We start from the raw sequence: 26691 nt of genomic DNA on the forward strand, positions 1-26691 counted from the left end.
AAAAGTAAACGATTTGTTCGAGGAAATTTCAAATAATTCGTTTGCCTTTCTCATAAAATTTAATCATTCGTCACTAATACTAGCTTGATGTCAACAAAGAAAGCAGCCCTGTAAGTTTTACAATTTCACCATTTCTCTTTATTTTGAATTTTGAAAAGAGCGATAATCGAGATTCTATGAAATGTTGGCATCATTCAACAGTAAAAATTCATCTTCTGTATGTCACCATCATCAAAACTTGCGATCAACAATCCAGGAACCTTTCTATAAGTAGCTATTGCTTTTCCTAAAGTTCGAAGAGGAAAGCGAGTTAAGCTGCTGGCATGCGTGTTATCTTAAGGCTATTTTTCATGCCATTGCAATGGCGACCTCTCCCCAAGCCCCCTCGACCAAGTCTGCCATCGCCAGATCTTAAGCTCATTATTATCAGTTATTAGTTCAATGTATGATTCCTTGGGGTTCGTAGCACTGGTGGTCCTTCCCACAGAAAACCTGTTTCAGAGCTTGTGTAACCTCAAGTATGGATGGGATAAGGAGACATTGAATACCCATTCCATGCTTTGGCAAGGATGGTTAAGAGAGCTGGACAGTTTAAGAAATTGTTGGTGTCTAGGTGTTTTAAGCCAACAGGATATATGGTGAAGTCACCAAAGTTCAATTACACCATTTTTCAGATGAATCAGAACATGGTCAGGGAGCAGTGAATTGTTGATGATGAAGGCATAGCACTCTTGTTCCTTTGTTCTTGGCAAATCTTGCATGGCCCCCCCATGAACTTCTTGCTATTAAATTAAAAAAGCTCCTACTGAATTCATACATTACCAATTGGTACTTCAACTTTTTACAAGGATAGAAAACAAAGGGTATGTTGCAACAACTTTGAGTGCGACTGTGAAACCAGTTAACTATGGGACAAGTCAAGGTTAGTGGTCCTTACCTTTTCAACATCTTTCTCAATCCTCTCAACATCAATTTTGGTAATCATGACATGCTATTTAAGTACACTGACGATTTGACAATTATTGCTCCTGTAGAGAAGGACCACTCCAATCAGTTAGTATCATAGTTTCTAGACTGGACTAATACAAATGGAATGTCTTGCAATCCAAGCAAATTTAGAGAGCTGGTGATCAAAAAGAGAGACAACTGCAATGTCTATTCATTTACTGGGACAATACCAAGCTGTAAAGAAGTAGAGATTTTGGGGGTCACCTTCCAATGTCAAATTTTCAGTGCATGTAGAGGACAAACTTATTAAAGCTAACAAATTTCTACATATCCTTAGAACTGCAAAAAGAGGGGTACAATCAATCAGAAATACACCTTCTCTTTAATATGTACAATTGTTCTACCCAATAATAATTACCCATTTACTGTATCTGTCTACATCCAGGTCAGATGCTACATCTGCACAATGTTTCTTACTAGACAGCTGTTTCAAATACTAAAGGACATCCACTTTTACCCATGTCTCATGTTAAACCACTCAGTTGCAATCTTAGGAAGGGAACTTGTTTTAAGCCTCAGATTAACACTATGCATTTTGAAAAATCTTTTTAAATATGAATTAGCTATGTAATATATAATAGATTTTTAATTCTCACTCTTTGCCTTTTACAATTTCTTACACTTTACTTGTAACAAAAGATACATTTTCATCTCATTATTATTATTACTATTATTATTATTATCATCATTATTGAAAGCATTGACATCCAACTGTCAAGAAACAACTAGGTGGTTACATGCATTATAAATCATACTGACAAGCAAACAGAATAGCTGCCATTGGAAACTTCTGAGACATGTAAAATCAACGCACAATGCTTAGTTTAAAGAACTTGCAATTGCATCAGGTAATTATATACTGGAAAATTCATTGTGAATAAATTTTGTAAAGCACTTATGTTCCTCTGCCTTGTGAACTCTATCAATCATTGGTTTTGTGATAAGAAAGGGTTCAAACTGTTCAGTATATTGACAATGAAATTGAACTGGTAAAACATGTTTTGCTGTGTTATGTATTTCAAACTTGTGTAATATTTCAATTACTTAGCTCAAAAATAATGAGATATCTTATACACCGAATTCATAATGGTGGACGGCTCGAGGAAGCCTCGGTGTGAGAACATGAAAACGAGGCGGACAAAGACAGGAAATAATTTCAACATGGCAATGCCTCATGTGAGCACGTTTACTATTGCAGTTATAATCACAGAAAATGATATTCCTGGAGCAAGTCTTGAGGGAAGGAAGACTGCTTAATTGAAAAAAGGTGATTGCTTTGGCTGCGATGTAGAGATGATTCTTGCAAAGGGTTAAACATGAAAGTGACACTCATTAAGCGGTATGTGTACACCGATCAATAACGTAAACATTATAATTTCATGTTTTCAGATGTATTGTAAGTTCCAGCTGCATGCAATGCTGCACAGGTTTTGTTTCATTTAATACACGACTACCACAAGCAATTACTCAAATAAATTGTAAGTATAGATTAGAAGGATGTGTTTTGTTCTGTCTTTTAGAGTAGAGGAGTACATTGCAAGTGGAAGGGACAAATTTATAGTTGACCCAGATCCAAACTAAATTTATACTTAACGCAAGGCTAGGGGATGTTATTTTGCTTCCTGGTCCTTCATCTCAGAATAATGCGGCTCCCCGAGTAAAATACCCAACTACTGGCTGGGGGAAAGCTCTACAGAAATTGCCACTGTTCACAAAGACTGAAATGAAAAAGCATATAGTAAATTCTGGTAAAAGAAGAGGGAATGCTGAACACCATTCTGTTCCAACAAGCCTTAATTTCTCCAAGATGAATATTTAAAGGAAATTGAAGCAGCTGATGATCAAGATTATTTCTATTTTAAATGTTAATGCTATCACAGCTACAAGAAACATGAAGCCCCTCATACCCTACAGGCAGCCCTTTGCATCATATCTGGCCAAGTGATAGATGCCACTTGTACATGTGCTGCGGGTAAAGTGGGTTACTGTAATCACACAGCCCTCATGTTAAAAATTTGTAAATATTCATTGTTTGAAAGCAACAACTAAGACCTTCAGGATGAATTTTATGAAAATCTATCTCTAGTATGCACCTCAAAGTTACAAAGTAGGCACAGGAGAGGTTGGGGTGATTCAATCCATCCACAACCTGTTATGGATGTCCTAGTGACAATAGTTAAGCCTGATAATGAGAAGTCTGCCAAAGGCATTAGATGCCAGCTATATGAGGCCCGTTAAATACTCCACCACAACATTGAAGAAGAAAAATTTAAAAAAGCTATAGCTTCAATTAATCCCAAAATGGGAAGTGCTACTCTTCTCTGATCTCCAGACAGTCAGTGAAATGGTTCAGACAAAGTTTGGTAGCAGTCCTGTGGGCTCTACAAAGAGCAATTAGTTGTGGTATACCGAGGCCAACTTTCGGGTAAATATCAATATCAATAGTGTTCCCAGACTTCCTAATTCAAATGTAGACATAAATAGCTACCCACGTTTTCCGTGAAAGACTCTATACTTTTGACAGCACGAATCTTTTCTGGATTTGAAGGGGAAGCTCTGATCTTTGGTGGCAGTCTCTTTCAAGGTGAACTCTTTTTCCATGCAAAAACGGAAGGAACTGCCCTGTCAACATAATTCAGTCGTCCAATGCCTAAACTCCTCTTGAGGTGTTCTCCTTTAAAATGTAGAGAACACACTTTTGTAGCATCTGTGATGGCAAAATGTTTGCCTGTGTCTCTTCAAATTGCATGCAGCCATTGATCCCACACAAGCTACTCGGTCGGGAGATTAAAAAATTCAACTATTTGGACCAGATGAACCTTTTTGATTGCAAAGTGGAACACAGTAATACTGATTCTGTGGCGATTTTGCTTTCGCCATGGTGGTAACCAGTTCTAAAATTCTGGTCGCCAACACCTAATTTTTGGTCGCATTGGTGACCAGTCAGTCGCAATTTGGGTATTTTTTAGACTTAGACATGAAGGAGCATGATTGTACTTTCCATTAGTATCTACATATCTTTTTCTTATATACATATTTTTATCAATATAGATACAATTTTTCTATTGTCCTGTTAATTAGATGTAGATAAATTTTTTTAGATACACATCTTATAACTATATTGCTGATCACCAGTTAACACCAGCTGTACCCTCTGGGTTCAGCTGATTGGTCTATCAGGATAAATAAAGATTTTTATTTTATCAATTTATTATAACTTGGAAGTTTCCTGTAAGTTTGGTTTCAAAGAACATTCTCAATTGTTAAACTAAATAAAAGAAAACGAAAACCTGATAGAAATGGGATTCGTTGCAAAGAGAACACCAGCATTTCGCAGTAAATAGAAATTTATGATAAACCTTCAATATAACTTGTGAGGCTAACAACAGTTTCCAACAAACATGAATTTCCTTTCAAACTGCATGTAATCCACCGAATTGAAATATGGTGTCCCATTTGAATTAGCATTGTTTTGGACTTACTAGCCTCATCTTGACGTGGAAACACAAAAGGATTATCACATGTGTGAGAGGCTAGTCAGTCTAGAACAGTGGCAATTCAAATTGGATGCCATATTTTGATTCGGTGTATTACTTAATTGACTAACTAGAAACAATTATTCACTGGGAGCAGCTTAACAAGAACTATTATCAGTGAACAAAAATACTCAAGCAATACCACACCACCAAGCAATACCCAGTGTGCTTTGCTCGAGCTTGAACCATGTTCAAATTGGTGGATTTTACCACCAAACGTCTTCTTGTAACAACAACAGCATGCAACGGCCAATAATTTCAAAACTCTTTACAAAAGCAAACCTGAGGACTTCTGTCCTTTGCTACTGTAGATACATCAATGTCACAAGGTAACTGGTTGCAACAATACTTTCGTGAGAATTATTTCAAACAAAGTTTTGAGAAAACTACCTCTGTATCAACGTACAAACCAATAAAATGCCCTGTGCAGCGAACCAAACAAAAGACTATTAACACTTTTTGTTCCTCTTTCTCCAAAGCTGATCTAAACATTGAGACTTTTCGGTAAAATGGTTTGTGGCGATCATGCATCTTTCAACCTCAAATAAACCCTGTGCGCCGAAATCGGCGAAATCATCAAAATATCTTAAAACAAAGGAATAATGCAACAGAATAACAGTAGGTTTGAAACTTAAGAGGTTGTCTCTCTTATTTCCACCCGGTCAATTTCGCGTCAAAAATAATTTTGCCTGAAACTCTGTAAACAGAAAGACTTTACTTAGGAAAGAACTAAATTAGATTTGGTTTGATCCGAAATAATTTTCTGACTGTGTTAGGGGTCATAATTGTTTCCCAGTCTGTTGGGACCGTCGCAACATCTCGAAAATTGAAATATAGGCATATTTAGAAACATTGTAAAATATTTGATTCGCATAGTTAAGCCACTGAATCTATATCAGATTGCTTAAAATCCTTTCTAGTTTGCCAAGAAAGTTAGAATTTGCACTCTCAATATATCTGAAAAGGCGAATTTTAGCATATTCTGACCCCTATAAATCTCAATCAGCTGATGGCCGAAAATAACCTTGATTTAGACGTTAAGTTTTAGGATTTGGGACCTGGTTGACAACTCTATCCTACACAGCCGTTAAGTTTAGACCTTTATAGGCAAAAAAATGCAAAAACCCTGGTACGTTTTCAATTTTTCAAAAGTTATGACCATTTGAGTCAGCACATGTACGAGCATTCGCGATTTTTTCACATACACTAAAATCGAACCACTGGAGGAGATTTCGTCATAAATACAGCTTACCTTCGGCGTACCTTGGCTTTATGTGAGATTTCAGATGTTCCTCGCTCCCCAAACTGGTGAACTTAATGATAACTCCAGCAAATAACTCCAAACTTCAGCGGTCGGCGTGTATCGACACTCTTCTTTAACTGGTTGTTGCAAACTAAACTCGAAAGCTAAAGCCATGTTTCGCGCTTAATGTCCTGTTAAAACTTTGGATCGCTGCTGCATTCTCTTCAAGAATCAGTCATAGAACTTCACAAGTCTATATGTCGAAGTTTGGGGGCTAAAATTTGGAATTTGAAGCTGAACGATTGCACTATCGAGCACAGCCGTGGTTCTGTTTTCACAGAGGTCCGCATTGACCATTGTGGGTGAACCCGCTGGCCCTTTATTTTTCTGGAAGGCCTGCAAGTGTAGTATGGCATGTAAGTGCTTTTTCGAAACCAGGAAGGCTTCAGTCTGTAGCGAGTCTTCAGCAAGGTTGATAAAGCTCTCAGAATGTAAACATGACATCAATGATCATCTACAAGCATGTCACTTAAGTCAGAGGAAAGGTACAAGAATATGAGCTTATCGTTAACAGGTCAGGGTTGCTACACGACCTTTCCCCCGATCAACTTGAAGAACTTTGAATCTGCGAAAAGCATATAGGAAACATGGGTAAAAACTGGCGACCACGTCGCACTTGCCAGTACCCGCTGCACAACGGCCGGAAAAAGCAGCTAAATGCTAGAAATGCAGTTCATCTCGACATGTCAAGGGAAATTTATGCTATCTTTTCAGAACTCGTTCCAACAGGTTCCCGTAAGTATGATTATATAAATTATAGCTTACCAATAAGGTATTGTCCTGAAATGTGGACCACGGTTTAAATTAAGATAAGATCTACACGTATATTGAGGTGAGGTAAATGTCAGAACTCAGTATTTTGGATTTGATTAATATCTGGGTCAAAGCTCGCATGCAAGTGAGTATAAAACAAAACAGCTGCTGTGATTTCGTCGCAAGATACGTACCGTCATTCCACATGGAGGCCATGTGGCAGCTAGTGCAACTTGATAACTTAATTCACACTTCGACTTGTAACAGTGCTCTGAGGCAAACTTGAAATCTACAACCAAAGTTTCCAACACTACAAAATTGTGATGTTAGTCAATTATGTTTATAATCGGGAAACAGCAACTGTACTGACAAATGCGTAATATATTGGGTTTTTCTGCCCTACCTTATCTCTCAACACCTACATGTTTACAAAAGCATTTTTTATGTCATACACGCAAGGCGAGATACTAGATAAATAACCTTGGAGAGTTACTTGACACCAATGTTTACGCTGTTGCAAGATAATATTCCTTCTGTTTTTGACGTTTATGCATTTACACAAAGCCCTTTTGCGTCATTGATATAGAAACCAGGAGGCATCGATTTTCGTCCTTTTATCCCTAGAGTCAAGTTTAACAACCTTGGCAGCACACCCCCTATTGGAAATTTAAGAGAGTACACAGGGGTCACATGATCATAGTGCAACTGTTTTTATCTGTTATCTAATATAAGTATTACTCTGCTTATTATCATTTTGCATTATTGTTTTATTTCGTGCTTTTCAGTAATCTGTGTATCTTGTTACAAGCTGCACAAAATCAAACTCGCGGAGAACATGACGTTGTTGCAAGGGCAACGTCCCGAAGAAAGTAACCAGCAAGAGGACGAACCTTATAGGTGATATAAAGCTACCTGATCCTATAAATAAAGCACATCATGATATGCATTGACACCTAGAGAACTTTCAAGGACAAATGTTCAATGGAAATGTTGCATGTAAGCAAAATTGTTTTCCTCGGCGTGGCCACACTCTAAAATATTTCGCGCAACATTGCTGATGTAGTAAGCAAAGTATGTTTACAGGTGCATGGCCAAAATGGGATTAAATTTCGTAAAAAATGACAAATAGTGTTTAGGCTTTAAATTGGACGACTTTAAAAGAGAAAATGGTTGATAATGTACCATACAATTGCACGCGGTGATGCTGATTGTGAACAGAACGAAATTTTGTACGCGTATTGCTGACGAAGATGAACTAAATTCTACTTTCGCAACAATGCGCTCAAAAATTTCAGTTGTGGACAGACTATGCAGTTAATCACATGGTGGGAGGACTTCTAATTTTTGTTTGATTTTCTCAACTCCCAGACTCGCCAAACCAATGGCAGCTATAAATCTTGCAACGGTCACATCAACACCTGCCACGACGCCGCCTCGACCGAAAGAGAATGCCTTTAAATCTGATTGGACTCTGGGATGCAGATCTGGGACCGACAGCCAGAGCTCTGGAGACGACGAGGCAGCTGAAAGTACCAGCGAGTTTGCAATGTCGGCGTTTACAGATGCCATGGAGAAACTGAACCCATCAGCAACCGGTGGTGGCTGCGTCAGTCCCTTGACCTTTCAGCTGAAAAGTACAAGGGAGGAGGCAAAAGAACACGTGAAAGAGATTTGCATCGACAAGGCTACTGAAGCTTGTGCTCTCGTTTGTGACGTCATAGCGCCGAAGGCTGGACAAGAGCTATTTCAGGCCTGTTTCACACCCGATAAAGGGACCAGCCACATGGACCTTGTGCCGTTGATGCAGGCCTATAGCAACACAATGACAAGTACCTTGAAGACCCAAATTCTTAGCCTGTATGCGTATCGATATCCAGTGTAGACGCTTCAGAAAATCCACAAGCCATACGCAAAGTTAACCGAGTGGCAAATTAGACGCGCTAGAGCTCATGCAAGAGAATGTGGTCCAGGTTCTTTGGTCGAAAAGTCCCCATGTCATCAAGTTCGACTGCCACCAATAAAGCTTAACCATTTCTTAGACTTCGCGAGCCGCCCCTACTTTTATCAAGACGTGTCATTTAGTACTAGGAAACTGAGGCTCAGCAGTGGCGAGAAGATCACAATGCCAAATGTCATTCGCAAAGTCACAAGGTCAACAATGGTCAAGCAGTACCTTCAGTTCTGCGAAGAAGAGAAGTTTGAACCACTGAGCCATTCAACCCTAGTTCGCATCGTCGAGGTAAGGGCAGCCTCTCAACAGAAGTCCCTTAGCGGCTTGGATAACACAGCAGCTGATGGGTCGGCGGGGTTCGTGCGCAACTCCTCCGAATAGTGGACGAGCTTGATCAGATTGGGCTTGCAAAGAACGTGGCAGACGAACTGCGAAGAGCCCTCAGCGAGGGTAAGAGGTACCTCAAAACCCAGTTTCAGAGTCACTGCCAGGAAGATGAGAGCGAATGTCCCAACCACTGTCCTAAGTTTGGTCTCAGCCATCCAAACGATCCAGATTTCCAGGAACAATGCTCACATCAACACATGCTTCTCTGCTCTCAATGCGACGAAATTACTTCCGTTTTGCAGAAGATGCAACAGATTGTTAAGGATAACAAAACCTTAGTTTTTTACAGCGAGGACCAAAAAAATGACTTGTTGTATGATATCCAGATATCTTCAGAGGCTATCGTTCAGTGGAAAGCTCACATTATGAGGTCCGTAAAAGCAAGATATCATCGCAAAGCTTGACCAGACTTCGTGTCTTCTTGTTATAGATTGGGCCATGAAGTTTCTGCAGCTGCACTATAGAGAGAAGCAAAGTGACTGGTACAAAAAAAGAGGGTTAAGTTGGCACATTAGCAGCCTTGTGTCTCAAAGCTAGTCTAACACGACGGAAGTCATCTCGTACACTCACCTCTTTTATCAGTGTACTCAGGACTGGTATGCAGTTACGTCAATTCTCGAAGATCTTCTAAAGCAGCTGAAAGTCAAGAATCCTTTGCTGCAGAAAGTTCATCTGAGGTCAGATGAAGCCAGTTGCTATCATAACAGCTCCCTAGTAACCACTGTGAGAGATGTCACAAAAGGAGTTGGGCTTGAAGTTCATAGTTATCACTACTCTGAGCCGCAGTATGGTAAAGACATTTGCAATCGTATCCTCTGCCCAATGAAGTCCTCTATTCGCACTTACTACAACGAAGGGCACGATGTTCTAACTGCCGTTGACATGAGAGATGCATTGACGCAACACCCAGTGAAGGGAACAACCGCTGCAGTTAGCATAGTCGACGAATCAAAGAACACTCTCTGAATAAATAAGATTGAGCATTTCAGTAGCTTCCACAACTTCGAATATGGAGATACCGGTCTGAGAATTTGGAAATGTTATGGCATCGGTAAAGGGAAGTATATCCCATATGACGTGATTTATATCAAGCAACAAGGTGAAACGTCCCTTCAAACCATAGAATCTCAAGGATTTTATGATCCTCCTGAAAAGCGCATGGTCAAGCGTCGTTTAAAGGACGGCAAGGAAACAGAGAGTACAACGCCATTGTTTGAATGCTCTGTGCTTGGGTGTGTTGAAGTGTTCAAAACGTTTTCGCAACTAGAGCTCCACCTTGACGTTCGAAAGTATACAGTCAGCAGATTAAGCCAGTATGATGCAATCAAAAGGGGCTGGGCCCTTAAGTTCTCGTCAATAGATACCGCTGGTATCGAGTGTTCGAGCTGTTCGTCGGATTCCAGTATACCACTCACTTCTCTTGGGGATACTTCGCCCCTCTCGCCTCTACTAACAGAATGGGCCGTAAGCAAACCAAAGGGCAGTGTTAGATTTTTAGAGAATGTAAAAGAATACCTAACGGCATTGTTTACACTTGGAGAAAGAATTGGGAGAAAGGCAGACCCCGCCCAAGTTGCAGTGGACGTGTGAAATGTGAAAAATGAATCAAATGCACGTGTGTTCACTAGAGAACAGTGGCTGACAAAAAGCCAAGTTCAGAGCTTTTTCTCCCGGCTTGCAGCAGTGCGACGCAAAGATCAGGGTATGATCAGGATATCGCTGGACGAGCAAGATGTCCAATGCGTCTAGGAGAATTCCGAGAGACAAGATCTGGTAGACAAAGTTAACAAAGAGATCAAAGTCTCGCATCGAATCTGCTACGACACGTATGACCTCTGTGAACGTTACCACAGTAACACACTTCAGAAATTCAATGTAGTTTTGTTGCGAGCCATCTGTAGTCATTTTGAGATCCCTGTAAAACTGAGAGACAAAAAGCAGATCCTCGTAAACAAACTGTCCGACGTGATTAAGGATTGTCAGTGTGTTTCACAGTAGACTTATGTAAACAATGTCCTATACAGTTGCTGAAAGTGTAGAATATTGTCTACAGGTACAAACTTCCTTTGGTTCCGATATCAAGTTCTGACGGCGTTGTTATAGTGTAATATTCAAAGCTTATGATATCTGTGACATTAAATTTTGTCGTGCTTTACTCACTTAGAATTCAGAACTAAATCAGTGAAAGATAGTACCTAGTTTGACGACATGTCAAGCAGTGTCTGATACACGATATAGGCATCGTACTGAGCCTTGCTCTTCAAGTCGAAATCATTTTTAACGAAAACAGGGATAAGTGTGTTCAGCTTGTCGCAATCAGTGATATTTTTTTATAAAAACGATTGAAAATTTACCAGAAACAACACTTATAACATCTGTTCATACCAAGCATGTCTCAACATTTTTATCATGTTTGCAGCCGATTTCTCCGGCTATTAACAAGTTGCTGGTCTGTGGACACAATCGACGCGGAACCGAGAGAAGCAAGCTCAGGACATTTGAAATTCATTTATTAATTGTATCAGATGAAACTCCAGCTTGAAAGCATTTATTCTTTTCAGCCACAATTTTCTCCCCAGATATTACATTGAGGTGTAAATTGGGATAGAACAAAATCATACGACGCAGCGTACGGCACAAGCTATCAGCGGACTTCTCTTTTGTGTGGACCTTTGTGAGAACAGTACAACATCGAACTGGATCGTCGTGATCTAAATTTAATCGATTATTTCTTCACTTCAGAAGGCTAAAACCTTCATTTCCTCCTCAGCTTCCAGACATGGAGAGTTCATATTCTGATTCTGGAAAAATTCACCCCGGAAGCGATATTAAATGGGTAATTAACTGCGAAATGTGGCCATAATTCCGACCATTTGTTTTGATACCACGATCGAATCACGATGGATCCAGCCTACTTTTCGAAGGCAATAACTAGCAATTTGTTGAGGTTGTCATGGATTTCAGCAATTTGGTTATTACAAAAATACTGAAGTTAGCCATGACGCCGGGCTGCAAAGCGGGTAAGTTGTATTTATGACGAAATCTGCTCCAGTAGTTCGATTTTGGTGTAGGTGATGAAATCGCGAAAGCTCGTACATGTGCTGATTCAAACGGTCATAACTTTTGAAAAATCGAAAACGTACCGGGGTTTTTGCATTTTTTTGCCTATGAAGGTCTAAACTTAACGGCTGTGTAGGATAGAGTTGTCAACCAGGTCCCAAATCCCAAAACTTAACGTCTAAATCAAGGTTATTTACGGCCATCGGCCGATGGCGATTTATAGGGGTTAGAATATGCTAAAATTCGCCTTTTCAGATATTTTGAGAGGGCAAATTCTAACTTTCTTGGCAAACTAGAAAGGATTTTAAGCAATCTGATACAAATTCGGCGGCTTAACTATGCGAATCAAATATTTTACAATGCAACATATGCCTCCTTTTCAATTTTCGAGACGTTGCCACGGTTCCCACGGACTGGGAAATAACTGTGGCCCCTAACGCAGTCAGAAAATTATTTCGAATAAAACCAAACCTAATTTAGTTATTTCCTAAGTAAAGTCTTTCTGTTGACAGAGTTTCAGGCAAAATTATTTTTGACGCGAAATTGACCGGGTGGAAATAAGAGAGACAGCCTCTTAAAAACCACAAACGTGACGAAAGTGTTTCGCAAACCTTTAAGCAGCTTTGATCCAGAAAAGCATGATTTGTGATGTGATCGATTTGTGTTTCACTAGTTCCAACCGCAAGCATTCGATCGATACTCTTCCTTCCATGACTTCAGGAACTTTACATCTGCAGTTAGGACACATGAGTTGAAAAAAAGTTAGAGATAGTCTTAAACTTACATTTCAAATGACTACAAAGTAGATTTCAAAAGCTACTTCATGTTTGAAGCGCAGCGCAATATAATTTCTATCACAACTTACATATTGCCGCCGCATGATCGTGCAAGATGAGCTATGAATTGAGTAACAGAAGTTTACTTTTCAAAATCTAACTTACCCAGTCATCTCAAATCTAAAAACTAATGGTAGATTACAATCACTCATTGAAGATAACCAACCTCTAACGAGGTCACGCTGCAGACTTGCATGGGTCGCGAACTCTGTGACCTCCTCCCGCAGTATAATTTTATGGTGTCAGCGGTCGTCCCACTTTAGTAATAGTTAACCCTAACCAGTGGTAAGATATGGTTGCCGATAGGCTTTTACACAAGTTGCTCAGTAACTTTTTGGCAATTTTTGGCCTTTCGAGCAACTTTTGAGCAACTTATGGTTTAGAGCATTTTTTCGGCAACTTATGGGTCTTTCGAGCATTTTTTCGGCAACTTTTTCAATCCCAGAAAACATATCCTTTCTTAGTGACAAAAATTCCTTTTTTATGCATTTCCTATGGTGGCCCAGAAGGCTCAACGCAAATAAAAAATATACTGCAGCAAATAAAAAAAACACACGAAAGGACTCTAAAGCACACTTCACTCTGATTGGGCAGAAAAACACAAAGATTTTCTGGCACCAATCAGACGGCAGAGCCACTGCGACCGTTTGGAACTAGTCTTGTAAGACAATGTCCCCAGGGGCTCTTCATGCCCTAACTTGAAATCCACTCAGCCCCTGGGTCTCCGAGGATGCGCCAAGGAAGACTGGGTAATAGTTCTTTCTTAGTTTCCCGCCAACACTCGTTCCATCCTTAGCTTGTTCGCCTTTCCGAAACCATGTTTGGCAGCGAATGTGGAAAGTCTCTGCCACAATTGGCAAAATTTTGTTGGAATTGCGGCTCTAAATCGACATCTCCTACTAAGGCTTCTATCATCGGATTTTCCGAATTTAGAAAAAGGAAAGAAGAAGAAAGAAGAGGAAAGTTTGAGCCCAAAGGGAAGAAACCCAAAGTGACTACTGCTTGTAAGAAGAAGGATGTTATTGTCAATATAGGAGTAATGAAATACTGTAATGGTGAACTTAAAAAGTGTAGAGGGAAGACATTGCCAATTACTACTACCACAGATGCAAGTGCAAGTCAGATAAAGGAGAAAGCAGTCACTAAACATACAAGTCACGATAAAAGCCTGCATGATGGATTATAGTATGTTCTTCATTACCCCGACGGTAGCGAGATAGTCAATATACCAAGATCTAATGCGCCCTTCATTTTGGAGAAATACAGAGAAGAAGTTGGAAGACAGTACAAGAGAATAACATTGTTTATCAGTACAAAATCAGATTTTCTGTTTTCCGAAATGCCCAAGATGTCAAACGTGGAAAGCAAACCAGAAACGTCCAGTGATGATGAAGAGTTGCAGAAGAGCATTTACGATAGCTCAGCTAAAGTAAGTGGTTAAAGTATATTGTTTTACATATAAATAAAAAAGAAGTGGTGATATTTAGGAGAAAAACGTAGGGGCATTTTAGACGTTAACTTCATTACCTGAAAGATTTCATTGCTTTAGGGGCCGATTATTGAGTATTTTTAGTGATGACGGTGTTCATTCGTATACTTTTCTTTTGTCTTGTGGCGGGGGATTTAAAAGTTATTTAGGAAATGTCAAAATCATAATTAAAACTTTGCTAATGCACTCGCTTATCTATGCCAAGCCCACAGGGGGTGGGGGTCGGGCAAAGGGTTAGCATTTTTTTTACAGGGAGAGGATTTTTTCACAGAAATTATAAGCTAATGTGAGTTTATGAATTCTCACTCTCAGGGTCCTTCATCCAACTTAAGAAAAACTGAGCCCAATGTTTGTTGTGCAATTTGTTTGGAGGAAATATCTAAAGATCAAATTGCTGCCAAGCCAAATAGTTGTGGGGATGTTTTTCATGAGGTTTGTCTCAAAGAGTGGTTAGTCAATTGTGATTCCACTGCAAAATGCCCTGTCTGCCAGAAAGTCTTCACCTCAAGTGCAAGCACCTCCATTGCAAACAATACAAACATGAGCAGTTCAAACCAAAGCCAGAAAGATCACTTCACCCCAAATGCCAGCACCTCCATTGCAAACAGTGCAAGCATGAGCAGTTCAAACCAAAGCCAAGTTTATCAGACATCCAGTGGCCTTGACTATATGTATGTTAACAGACAGTATGGGGACATACTCTATGTCTCTGATGATTCAGATGGAGAGGAAAGTTACGAAAGTATTATACACATTCCTGAGGAGACTGAAGCTGGTACAACAAACACATTTACCGAAGATCTTCAAATGCTTTGTGAATGCAAAGCACTTGAATTGGAAGAGAAATCCTACATCAGGTTTGATTTGGTAAATTTCTCAATTTTGGAGGTTACTGATTGGGGGCTTGGGGGCGGGCTGTTGTGGGAGCTAGTGCAGGACTTTAAAAACGGCTCTATTATATTGATAAATTTTGTTTAATGAAGGTAATGTTTGAAATTAAATGGTCTGAACTGAACTTCAGTAGATATGTGTATTAGTACATTAGGTGGACTGTTGCAGTGAATAAACAATCTGGGTGATTAATGGGAAGCCTGAAAATTTTTTCAGGTCTTTCAACATTCTAATACAATTTCCTAGATGGTTCATTCGCTGTGATGGTCCACCTACTATACTAATACATGAAGTTACGAATCTCATTAGAATCTCACTTTATTCATGTATTTCAGTTTGGCAAATCAATTTTACATGGTTGAACACTCTTGCAATACAACTTATAAACCGCGACAGAAGTCATTTTGCTTATTTTTAAATAAATAGTTATGTACGTACTTTTAGTTGAAACATGTATACCCTGTTTGTTGAGTTACTGTTTCAAATCCCTCAAAACAGTGCCTTTTTTACTTACAACACTCACTTTCTAGTTAGAAACTACCAGTAATGTCCTGTTATTTTTCTCAGGTTCAAAGTAAGGAGAAGCTCTTTATGGCAAGACACAAAGATGAAATGTGACAGTGTAAAGAAGGAACATCTTAATAAAAATAGTTACGTAAAAGTGCAATTTGTGAGTGAGGCTGGGGTTGACCAGGGAGGGCCCAAAAGAGAATTCTCTTCCTTAATCCATAAAGAATTATATTCTTCATCTTTGTTTGTTGGGGAAGAAGGAAATGGTAAAATCTTTGCACATAATTTAATTGCACTTCAGCAAAATGATTACTTCAAGTATGGTTTATGTTGTGGTTTGGCTATTGTTAATGGTAGTGGGGGTCCCCAGTTTTTCTGTCCACCAGTTGTGGACTATCTTTTACATGGTGATGTTAAGCATGTTAAGAGCAATATTGACAGTATTCCCAATAAAGATGTAAAAGGAAGTTGAAAGAAGTAAATAGTGTAGATGACCCAAAGTTATTTGAAGAGAAAGCTAACTCTTATTTCAGAGAATCATTTCATGATATGGGCTATACCAAAGCAATAGTCTTTTCCAATAAGGCCGAGTTTTTAACAGCCGCCACAATCCATTACACTTTAACACCTTCTCTTGGTGAAATGAATCAGTTTATTAATGGGTTAAATGCAGTTGGGGTTTTACATATGCTGAGGAATCACCCCATTGAGGCAAGGAATATATTTGAATTTTCTAGTATTACTTTAACTGCAGAATTAATAGATAGCCTATTTACTGTCAAGTTAGCTCCTGAAGGAAGCAACAAAAGTGAAAAAGAAAAGACCATTCTTTTTTATTGGAACCAATTGTTGGAAGATGTTGAACAAGGTCTTGTTATGAGCGAGGTCTATGATAGTAGTACTGATTCCTATGTTACAGTAAATATTTCTCTTGAAGGTATCTTAGCATTTTTAACAGGGAGTAGGAGTATCCCTCTGTTAAGTTTACATCCCAGGCCTTCAATTGTTTTCATACACGAGGGGAATAAAAAGCTCTACGTTAGCACTTGCTTTAATGTACTGTATATTACAGTTACAGACAATCTGTTATCTAGTTATGGGTCATTTAAAGGAGATTTCATATTTTGCATGCTTAACTCTCCAGGTTTTGGCATCGTTTAGAAAAAAGTTTACAATCAGAGTCATGTGTTTTACTTTAAAGAATGTATAAACACTTTTTAGCAGGTGGAGCAACTTTGCTATTAGTAAACTAATCAAGTTGCCGTTTTAAAAATGTTACCTTTGATAGGTTTGAGAGTTCTGAAGTAAACAATTAGAGTGGTTTTCATAAACAATTGAAACAGTCACTAAAATAATACACAGAAGTGATTACTATACCATTGTTTCCTTTTGAAGTTATTGACTTATGCACATACTACTTGATACAAGTTTCATGTATTTCTGAAAACTACTGTACTATTAAATGCAAGCAGATAATGACATTGTATGATTTTGTAAGAGCTCAAATAATATATACCCATGAAATTCCTTATAATTATAGTCCTATAAGCTTTTCTATTTTTATTTCAACTATTATTAATAACTATTTGACTTAAAGTACTATAATTTCTTTCACAGTTGAAATTTATCATGCATTTGTAGATTACATTTGTTTTGGGAATACTGTTCCATGGGTTTATATATTGCACTCTATGACAATTATGTCACATGCTACATTTAAGTTGGGGTTGCACAAAGTTTTATAATTTTACAAATAGTACAATGTAGTACATGTTATCTGTTTGTAAATTAACAAGCCTTGATGTTTATAAAGAATTATCAGTTTTATATTTGATAATTAAATTGATTACTTGATACATGTGCTTGCTTATTTGTAGTCATGCAGTCATATTTTTTCTTAAGTTAAGTTCCATAAACATACAGTCAAGTACCTAATCATAAATCTGAAACTATATCATGACAATTTCCTTTTGCTGTACATCTATAATTCCCTTCTAGGGTTCATTTGCAGAGTTACCTGTTAGCAATAATTAACAAGGCTTTAAAGAGATGGAACGCTTCATCAGGAGTGTTTGGGTACTGAAGCATCTCATTATGCAGAACAAAATCAAAATACTCTTGGTATATAGCTGAATCATTGTCATCATCATCATCATCATCATCATGTACATATACTTCCACAGCATTTATCTTTTCAGCTGGAATTGTCACCTTGCAGTCAATACCATCAAAACAATGAGGTAAGTGGTAAAGTACATTAGGAATGCCAGGCACTGTGCTATACCCTTGATGGGCGTATTAGATGAGTGTTCCGATGATGTTCCACTTTGTCTAATTCATCTTGAAGTACCCTTTCATAGCAAAACCACAAGCATTCCTTGCTAAGCTTAGTGTCCACTAATCCAGTGTTTACTATGTTACTGAAATGATCTATCCACCAAGATGTTCTTGCTCGTCTTAGAGATGACCACCCACATTCTATTCTTTGATTTGCTGGTGATGTTCCATATCTACGAGATTTTTCACCAGCAAATTCATCATTGCCTTCGTGCCTAAAATATGATTGGATAGCAGCCACAGTGCCATTTTCTGTGCCACCGTCTGTTCTTACAAGAATGGGACATCCAGAGCACTCTCTGACACAACCAAGAAAAAAACCACCAATAATTTCTGGTTTATTATTAGACTTAGCCACCTTAAGCCAAAGCACTTTTCTGCTGTAGCCATCTATTGCCCCCTGTATTGGGAACCCAAATGTTTTAAGCTTATCAAAACCTTCAAAACCAAAAAAAATATGGTATCAATAATGATTAAAGGGATGCATGATTACAATGTTAGTGATAATGACAATATATAATGGTGATGATCAGGAATATGATAATAATTTTGTAAGGCCCTGTTAGAGGAGGGAAGAGGAAGTCTTGATAATCCATAATGTTGCTTGAATTAATAATCAACAATTCTACTCGTGGTGAATAGAGTACTGAAGCATTGACGTCACACTGACATGGCAGTGATTTTTTCTGGAGACAAATGAAATAATAATAATAATAAATCATATTTTAAGAGGACACTCCCATCACGTCAAGATGTTTTAAGGGGGGTCCTCTATAACAAAATAACTGAAAGTTTAAAAGCTCAGATATACGCACATTCCAAATTAAAAATATACAAGAAAAAATATATCAGCAGGAATACCTCTGTCCAAAACTGATCGCCTTCATTCGTTTTTAGAGAAATGCGGAGCCACTGTCAATCATGCTGCTTTGGAGCAGGTTAAATTCTTTTTTCCTCAGCTGCTAGACATTACGTGTTTCTCTCACACCATCGACAACGTTGGAAAACATTTTGAGTTCCGTGTCTTAGACCGATTTTCCCAATTATGGGTATCCATGTTCTCCCACAGTGCTGCAGTACGGCTAGCTTGGAAGACTAGAACCGGAACAGCTATGAAAACATATATCGCAACAAGATGGTGGAGCGAGTGGGAAGTTATGAAACAAATACTAGAGTACTTTGGGGATGTGGAACCCTTTTTAAGGGAGAACGAGAACGACCATCTCGCTCCTGCTACAACTGGACAACTCCTAGACATCTTTAATGATACATCTGATGCTAAAGAACTTGAGTTGGAGCTAGCAGCACTGATTGATGGAGGATCACACTTTGTCACAGCTACCTACTATCTAGAAGGGGATGGGCCTCTCATATTCAGTTGCTATGAGCGCCTAGCTAATGTGTCACACTCGGTGGCAGTTGATGCATATCCTAACTTTGAGGGAGTGGCCAGCCAGCAAGCCAATGGAAACTTTACCTGATGATCCTACAGCTTTGGCCATCCCCCAAAATCAGATGGATACAGACCATCCAGCCCCTCAGTCTAAGCAGAATACAAGGCAGTCCACCCTCCCATCATGTGTTGCTCCATCCTTCCATCCCTCTCCTAGCCTAAGCTGCCTTAATCAGTTAACTCAAATGTTTCCCACCCATGACAAAGCATATCTTGAGGAAGTACTTATGGCATCAGCAACAAATCATGATGCCATCTCTGAGATTCCTGGTGTTTGCAATGATGATAGCTCATCATGTAAGTTTTAATGTAATGGTACTTTTGATTTTTATGACTGTTGCTATTCATCATGGTTAAAAGCTGGATCATTGGATAATACAATTCAAGACTTTTCATTGGCTTAGCCATTATGGTATATGAGCCAATATACCATAAACTACAATATGGTAAGCGTACGCATAAGCTTAAAATTGAAAGGGAGCTAAAAATGTAATAAAATTTAATAATTTAATGTAGCCTTTTTAATAAAACAATTATTCCACTCACGTTCGTTGGATATGAGATGATTGAAGCCAACTCAGCGCTACGTGCCTCGTTGGCTATCTATCATCTCATATCCAACGCGTGCTCGTGGAATAATTGTTAATTATACTGTAGGTGATGTACTAAGGCAGTATCATTCCTGTTACTGAATGGGATGTCATACATGTAGTACATAAGTGATAGTAATAAAATTCCCCGGATCTTGTTCCTTCCGGTCTAATATAACTGACTCGTGTGTTCTGAGTGTGATCTTTAAATCTTTAAAATCCCACCCCATCAGGACAGAAGAAATGAATTAAACAATTCCCTCCCAGACAGCCTGGTTGATCTTTTGGTGGACAGGAGTTATTATTCTAAATGACCTGCACCTGATGACATATAACTTAATCATCATTTTACTCATGTTGCTTGCTTAGTAATGCAAATATTTAGGTTCTGGCATTGCTTGTATCACTGTTGCAATCAGACTGTTGTATAGGGTTGATAACGTGAAGGAAATGCTGATAATACCCTAACAATTACAACTGTCCAGTTGTCGTTCCATGTCGAGATATAAACCCGCGAATAACCTCGTCGAGTTGGTCATCGCTTATGTTTGACCACCTGCTGCAGCCAAACCCATACTCTTCCACTCTACAATAGATATAGTCCATCTTGATACTCGTAGCATCTGCGCCATCTGATTCCAGGTGCACCCTAGGCTTCTAAGATTTTCAAGAAGTTCCTCTGCAATGACGAACTTTGGTCTTCCAGGTTGCGATGTATGTGCAACACTAGCCGATCCTAAATCGACAATACTTACTGTTCTCCTACCTATTTCAGTCATCCTCTCAAACCAGACCTGATGTATTTCAGAAAAACACTGACTGAGCTGCAGTAAATTGTTTCTACAACATTGATCCTCACTCTGATCAAGAACACTTCGCAGAACCGAGAATAACCGGTCAAGACAATTGAAAAGCAGCGCCGCTGAGTGGAACTCTAAGTTTATAATTCTGGCGCTTTGTTCGCACCTATCCAGTGAATTTTCAGCAAAAAATTAATATAAAAAAATCATTCCAAATAGTTGCATCTACTGTTGCATCAAATAAAAAAACATCGAATAAATATATTTTTTAACAAATGATAAGAGCACGGAAACAGTTTTAGCACACAAATAAATTTTTATTGAATGAAAATATTTTAACAACTAAAAATGTCATTTACCAAATGAAAATATTTTTAGGGAATAAAAATATGTCATTTATTGAATGAAAATATTTTTAGCGAATAAAGATATGTCATTTATTGAATGAAAATATTTCTTGTCAAATTTTGCTACTTTTCGGCGACCATCGTAAAAACCCGCGCTTTTGCTAAAAGTCACATCCTCATCAGGGCTCATTAACCTCACCTTGCTAACGAGCTGTTATCCGAGTTTTTTCCAAAGCAGGCTACTAGCCCTAACTGTAATCCAAATAGTTCTGGCAAACAATCTACATTAGTTGAAAAGGAAATCGAGTTTCTTCCTGCTAACCTCCGTGAGGTGAGCATTGATAGTGATTGCATATACGGGTTTTTGGATGGCACGGAGGAACGGAAGGAAGAATTTATTGAGCAATTCACAACATTGAATACTACATTTTTTGTGCGCTCCACAACAGACGTCAAGGACAGGTCACAGAAATCATCCAAAAACGGTATTTAAATCTTCTTTACTTTTTCTTTTGTGCATTTTATGTTTGCAATTTTCAGGAAAACAAAAACGACTGCACAAAACTGAGGACGAATACAGTCAAGGCAGGCCATGCCAGGGTTTTCGTGTTTCTATTACAAAACAACGTGACCTTTCGCTGTCTTTTTTTTTTTTTTTGTTAAAGGTCAGAATGTGGTGGTCATTTATGGAGCCCAGAGGCCACATCCATATTCTCATGTAGAAATGAAACCAAAATGTTATGTCACAAATATTCAACAAAATTAAGTAATCAAGTAGCCAGGATTTTAATTTTGGTAATTGTCCGAAGGCAACTATCTACTGCATTCCACACGTGCGTTAACAGATTATTGCACAACTTCCACCAGTGAGAAAATGAGTACGAAGGAATGCAAAATCATCTTCATAAATGTCAACAATCATTCACGGTTGTCAAGACTTAGCAACTATTCAAAAAAGCGTTTTTCAGTCTCAAAATGATTACATTTTTCTTTAACCTCGGCCCAATAGGTTTTTGACAGTTTACACAGGTTTGGAAGAAAAGACGAGGCGCTGTGAAAGATGTGTGTGTGGACCGGAACTGTTTAGTTTTAGCAACTCAAGATTGTGAAAGCTTAAGTTTCCAGAAGTCTTTAATTAACCAAAACAAAATTCCAAAGATGATATGTGGATGGATACCTAAACCAGTTACTGTGTGGGGAGTAAATGGTTATACGAAGTAAATAGAGATCTTTATTTTCTTCTCAGAGGGCACGGTAATAAATCCTGCAATCTGATTGGTTCTTGGGGCAGTCAGTATTTTCCTATCTCTGCCCACGGGTACGGTAATTGCTCTCGGGAGGTTTCGTGGGTGTTTGTTCGCAACAATTGAAAAAGTTTTGAGAGATGAGAAAAAAATAAATATTATTTACCGTCAAAGGGTCGGTCCGTGTGGTGAAAAACTGTGGGCCACCGGCAGCATTTTCAAGACCTCGGTCACCGTTTTTAACAATACGGACCTCCCAGCCGGCAAATAACATATATAGTGTGAAAAATACATTTAAAATAATTAAAAAGATAGGAGTTTTCAGAATTCATTAAACATAAAATAAAACATGAGGGAGAATTTCCGAACATACTTGGAAAACACCGGGCTCTGGGGTCTGTGGACAACATAAAAGAAAACTGAATATATGTTATTTTAACAGCCTCTTCATAAAATACTTTATTCGCAAGTGCCGGAAATCTCAGTTGGAAAACAAATCATCTCTTTTGCTTTGTGGAAAGTTTTTCAATATTTCAATGATCGCGTTCTGTTGCAGCTTTGTTAAATCTCTCTTTATGATGTTGGTAGTTCCGTCTTTTGCAGTACAACCTTTGTTTGAGCAAAAATCTGGCAAACTTCCTATTGCCTGTCTGGTCCACCCATTCTCAGTGGTAACCGTATGGTTACTCAGTGGTAACCGTATGGTTACTCAGTGGTAACCGTATGGTTACTCAGTGGTAACCGTGCATGTACCAAAGGCGGTATGGATACTATTGACACGGTTTGCTACGACATTTTAAAAAACTTGGCTTAGAGTGCTTAGAACCTTCTCATTATTTTTTGTTTCTTTAAGAAAACATAGGATTCTCGAGGCAGATAGAAACAGAAACCTTCAAATACCTCAGGAGGTTACAGCCAGCTCCGGAGGTTACATCAAAGTTCAAGGAACAAGAAAACTCGACTGCCCAGCAAGTCTGCAAGTACGAGCCATACAGTTGTACACTGATTATACTTTAGAATCTAAAGAGTGCTCCTCAAAGAAAGGTACAAGGAAGGCAAAAGCTGGGATTCTCAAGCAATTAAAGGATGACATGCAGACGGGAAAGCGCCTAAGAACGACAACAAAATTCTATTTCAGGCTTCCCAGTTAGTACAGCACAAAAAGTACATCCTGTCGGTGAGGTCACCACAGTAGGTCATTCCATCCCTCCGAAAATCACAAGCAAGATCCGCGAGCTAGTTAGTGAAAATATAACTACTCCAGATGTGGTACGGAAATGCTTGGAGCAGTACATCGACAATGTTTAGAAGTCATGAAGGTCATCAGAAACCCCGAAAGTCGAACCGAACATATTACCCCAGTCGCCAGGATTTGCGAAGTCATATCGCACGAGCAATCAGCAACAGCAAATACTGCGGTGATGACCAAGAGTCACTAGAGCGCAAAATTGAGCAATGGAGGTGTGACTCCCCATCATCCAAGTTCTACTTTAGGACAAGGGATGAGATCAAGGATGGCGGCCACGAGACAAAGTTTATGTTCGTACACTACGAAGAACGGCAGCGGAGGCTTCTCCTCAGGTATAGCAAAGATTTTAGATAACAAGGAATCTACTCATGTCTACATTGATCCTATTCATGAAAACAAACATCCTACTGAAATAACAGCAGCTTCCAATCCCAGCCTGTACAGACTTGTAAATAACATATGGTGAGTTGCTGTATTCCCAGCACGACCCAGTGTTTCATTTTTGTGAGAGTTAAGAATGGCCATTGTACTGGCCACATTGTCTTTATGATTTTTCAGCTTTATTGGGTGATTTAGTGACTTTGTGTAGCATAAACTTAACTGAACCTAACTTAATAGTTAATTCTATCAATCACTAAGAATTAATAATAAGACAATGTTCATAACTCATTTTTGCAGCTATAGCCAATAGCACTAATTAAAATGGTTGCAATATTTTTGTAGTGCAGCTGCTGACACTAAAACAGGCTGGTCAAGTAAAGAGTGAGCATGCCTTGAACCACCCCATTTTCAGCAAACTGATGGATTCACTGTGGAGTACTTGTTTGTGTGGTTATCTTTAGAGTGGTATAAAGCATTAGATAAGTGAGCTCATCAGTGCCAATATCATCAATATCTTTAAAATTAAACAGTTAAAATAACATGATCTCATTCCATAGCAGTTTTTAAAGAAACATAATCAGAATATTTACATTTTTACATCAACCAACCTTACATCATATATAATATAACTGTAAGATCTATCTTTAGTTTGCCAGGAACTTGTGTGATAACAGACCAATCAGAAAGGTCAATGATTCTATTGAGAGAATGAAGCTTCTATCCAACCTTCCTGGCAGCTGTTACAGTGACATTTTGAGGTACAATAATTATGCTTTTCTTATTATTACAATCACCCCTGTGTATTGTTTTTAATCCCAAATAACAAATTGAGAATTAAGCAATTATTTTGGACTTTAACTTCACTTTTTGACAGTGGAAGGGATGTTCTTGTTTTCAAGGTGTTTCACATGGATGACAATGAAGACTGGCTTGGCTGCGAGAGATGTGGACAGTTCTTCCATGCTAGTTGTTTGGAAGTAAACTTTGCCACAGCATTGCAAGATCCTTTCTTTTGTTGTCAATGATCATACACTTAAAATACACACAAATAGCAACCTATTTGGGAGTCTTCTTTTCATTTTTGAAAGTATATGATGGAATTGGGGCTCAGCTTGTTGAAATTTATATTTGAGGAAAAAAATTGTTCGAAAGTGTATTTTCTAAAGTAAGCTTTATAATTTAAAGCATATTTTTTCAAATAATATGTAGTAAAAGGGCCTAAGAGGTGTACTGTTAACAGAAAAATCATTTAGGTCAGTCAAAATTTGACTGACTGAAATATGTGATCAGTAGTACTTCTTTGTTATAGTCACAGCAAATGTTCCTTGATTTAGGCACTCATTTGCTGAGAAACTCATGAAATAGATATGTCATGTTCATTAACCATCCTTTTGGACAAGAACTGAGGAACTAACAATTTCAGAAACTATAGTCATAAAGAAAGAAAGAAAGAACCAAAAGGCACACAAACAAGCAAAAGATAAAATACAAAACAAGAACTTACTGAAGACAAAATTGAAGACACATTTTCAGAAGCTGGTGATAAAATGTCCTCTTTTACACTGTGCCTTCCAATCTGATTGATAAACCATTTACCAACCATTTACAAGACTAATGGCTGAGTCATTAACCTGTAAAAAATATTATGGAATTGGAGTTGACAATAAAATTTAGAAGGTTGGGTTCAAAATAATTCGTAACTATATGCTGTTAATGAAAAAAGAAAACCCCACTGTATTTCATGTATTACACAATTGTCACTAGTTTGTGTATAAACACTTTCTTTCCTAATTTCAAAAGCAATTCCCAGGATCTGAGAGTTATGTGGTGGGGGACCGGGGGGTGGGGACCCATGAGAATAGGGGATGGGAGGTATACTGGAGGCAAGACCTGGGTAAAAGTTTAGCAAAATTGCATAAACTTTTGCAATGAAAATAAAACATAGTGGCAAGACCCATTAAATAAGGGTATGGGAATTGGGATGTTCAGACCCCTCTGTCCACTCCCCCTCCCTGCAGTAATTTGAAATCCAAGTTTTCCCAGCTCATGCAGTCACACTTGAGCCCCCTTCACCGACCCAAACTGTTTTTGTGAAGGACCTGCTCTACACCATGACTAATTACTAATATGAAACTATTACATTTCCTTTTGCAATTAGGACTACCTTACTGGCCAGCTCCTAAAAGCTGCATATTTTTTACGATAACCATGTTTACCTGATTTTAGTTTTAACGGATGTCACCTACTAAGTTTTCAGTGGGCCAGTAGACTGTTAAACAGACGAACCTGTCCCGGGTGATAACTGCAAAGTATAAATGGCCCATTTGCTCAGCTTTTTTACTGTATTAAAAATTTTACGCGGCAAAGTTCTGCAGTTGTCTAATAAAGCATTCCTTTTAACCCATGTTCTTACCTCCTCTTTTAATCTACCCTTCAATTTTCCTTTTCTTAACGTAAATTGTGGCAAAATACGGCAAGGTTTCGGCTTCGGAACCCAGCTGATCAGAGAAGAGAAATCAATTATACCGCTGGTTGACTGCAGGCAGATGCTCGTACCATTACTGAA

At 38.5% G+C, this 26691-nt stretch overlaps 1 protein-coding gene, 1 long non-coding RNA gene and 1 pseudogene across 2 annotated transcripts; 2 read left to right on the forward strand and 1 right to left on the reverse strand.

Moving 5' to 3' along the window:
* Nucleotides 1-1311: 1311 nt before the first annotated feature.
* On the reverse strand, nucleotides 1312-26643 carry LOC111344349 (uncharacterized). Its single transcript, XR_015993252.1, has 5 exons — nucleotides 26539-26643; nucleotides 26342-26427; nucleotides 25630-25756; nucleotides 12610-12729; nucleotides 1312-3682 (listed from the first exon to the last, which is right to left on the reverse strand). It is a non-coding gene; the product is annotated as an uncharacterized LOC111344349 (long non-coding RNA).
* Nucleotides 14174-16196, forward strand: LOC148720136 (uncharacterized). The gene is made up of 3 exons (XM_088739041.1): nucleotides 14174-14263; nucleotides 14636-15180; nucleotides 15782-16196. Exons 1-3 carry the CDS (start codon nucleotides 14174-14176, stop codon nucleotides 16194-16196), a joined length of 1050 nt encoding a protein of 349 aa, XP_088595167.1.
* LOC148720137 (uncharacterized) lies at nucleotides 24010-25157 on the forward strand (annotated as a pseudogene).
* Nucleotides 26644-26691: the final 48 nt, after the last annotated feature.

This window comes from Stylophora pistillata, chromosome 11 (genome assembly GCF_964205215.1).
Source record: "Stylophora pistillata chromosome 11, jaStyPist1.2, whole genome shotgun sequence".
Lineage (NCBI taxonomy): Eukaryota > Metazoa > Cnidaria > Anthozoa > Scleractinia > Pocilloporidae > Stylophora > Stylophora pistillata.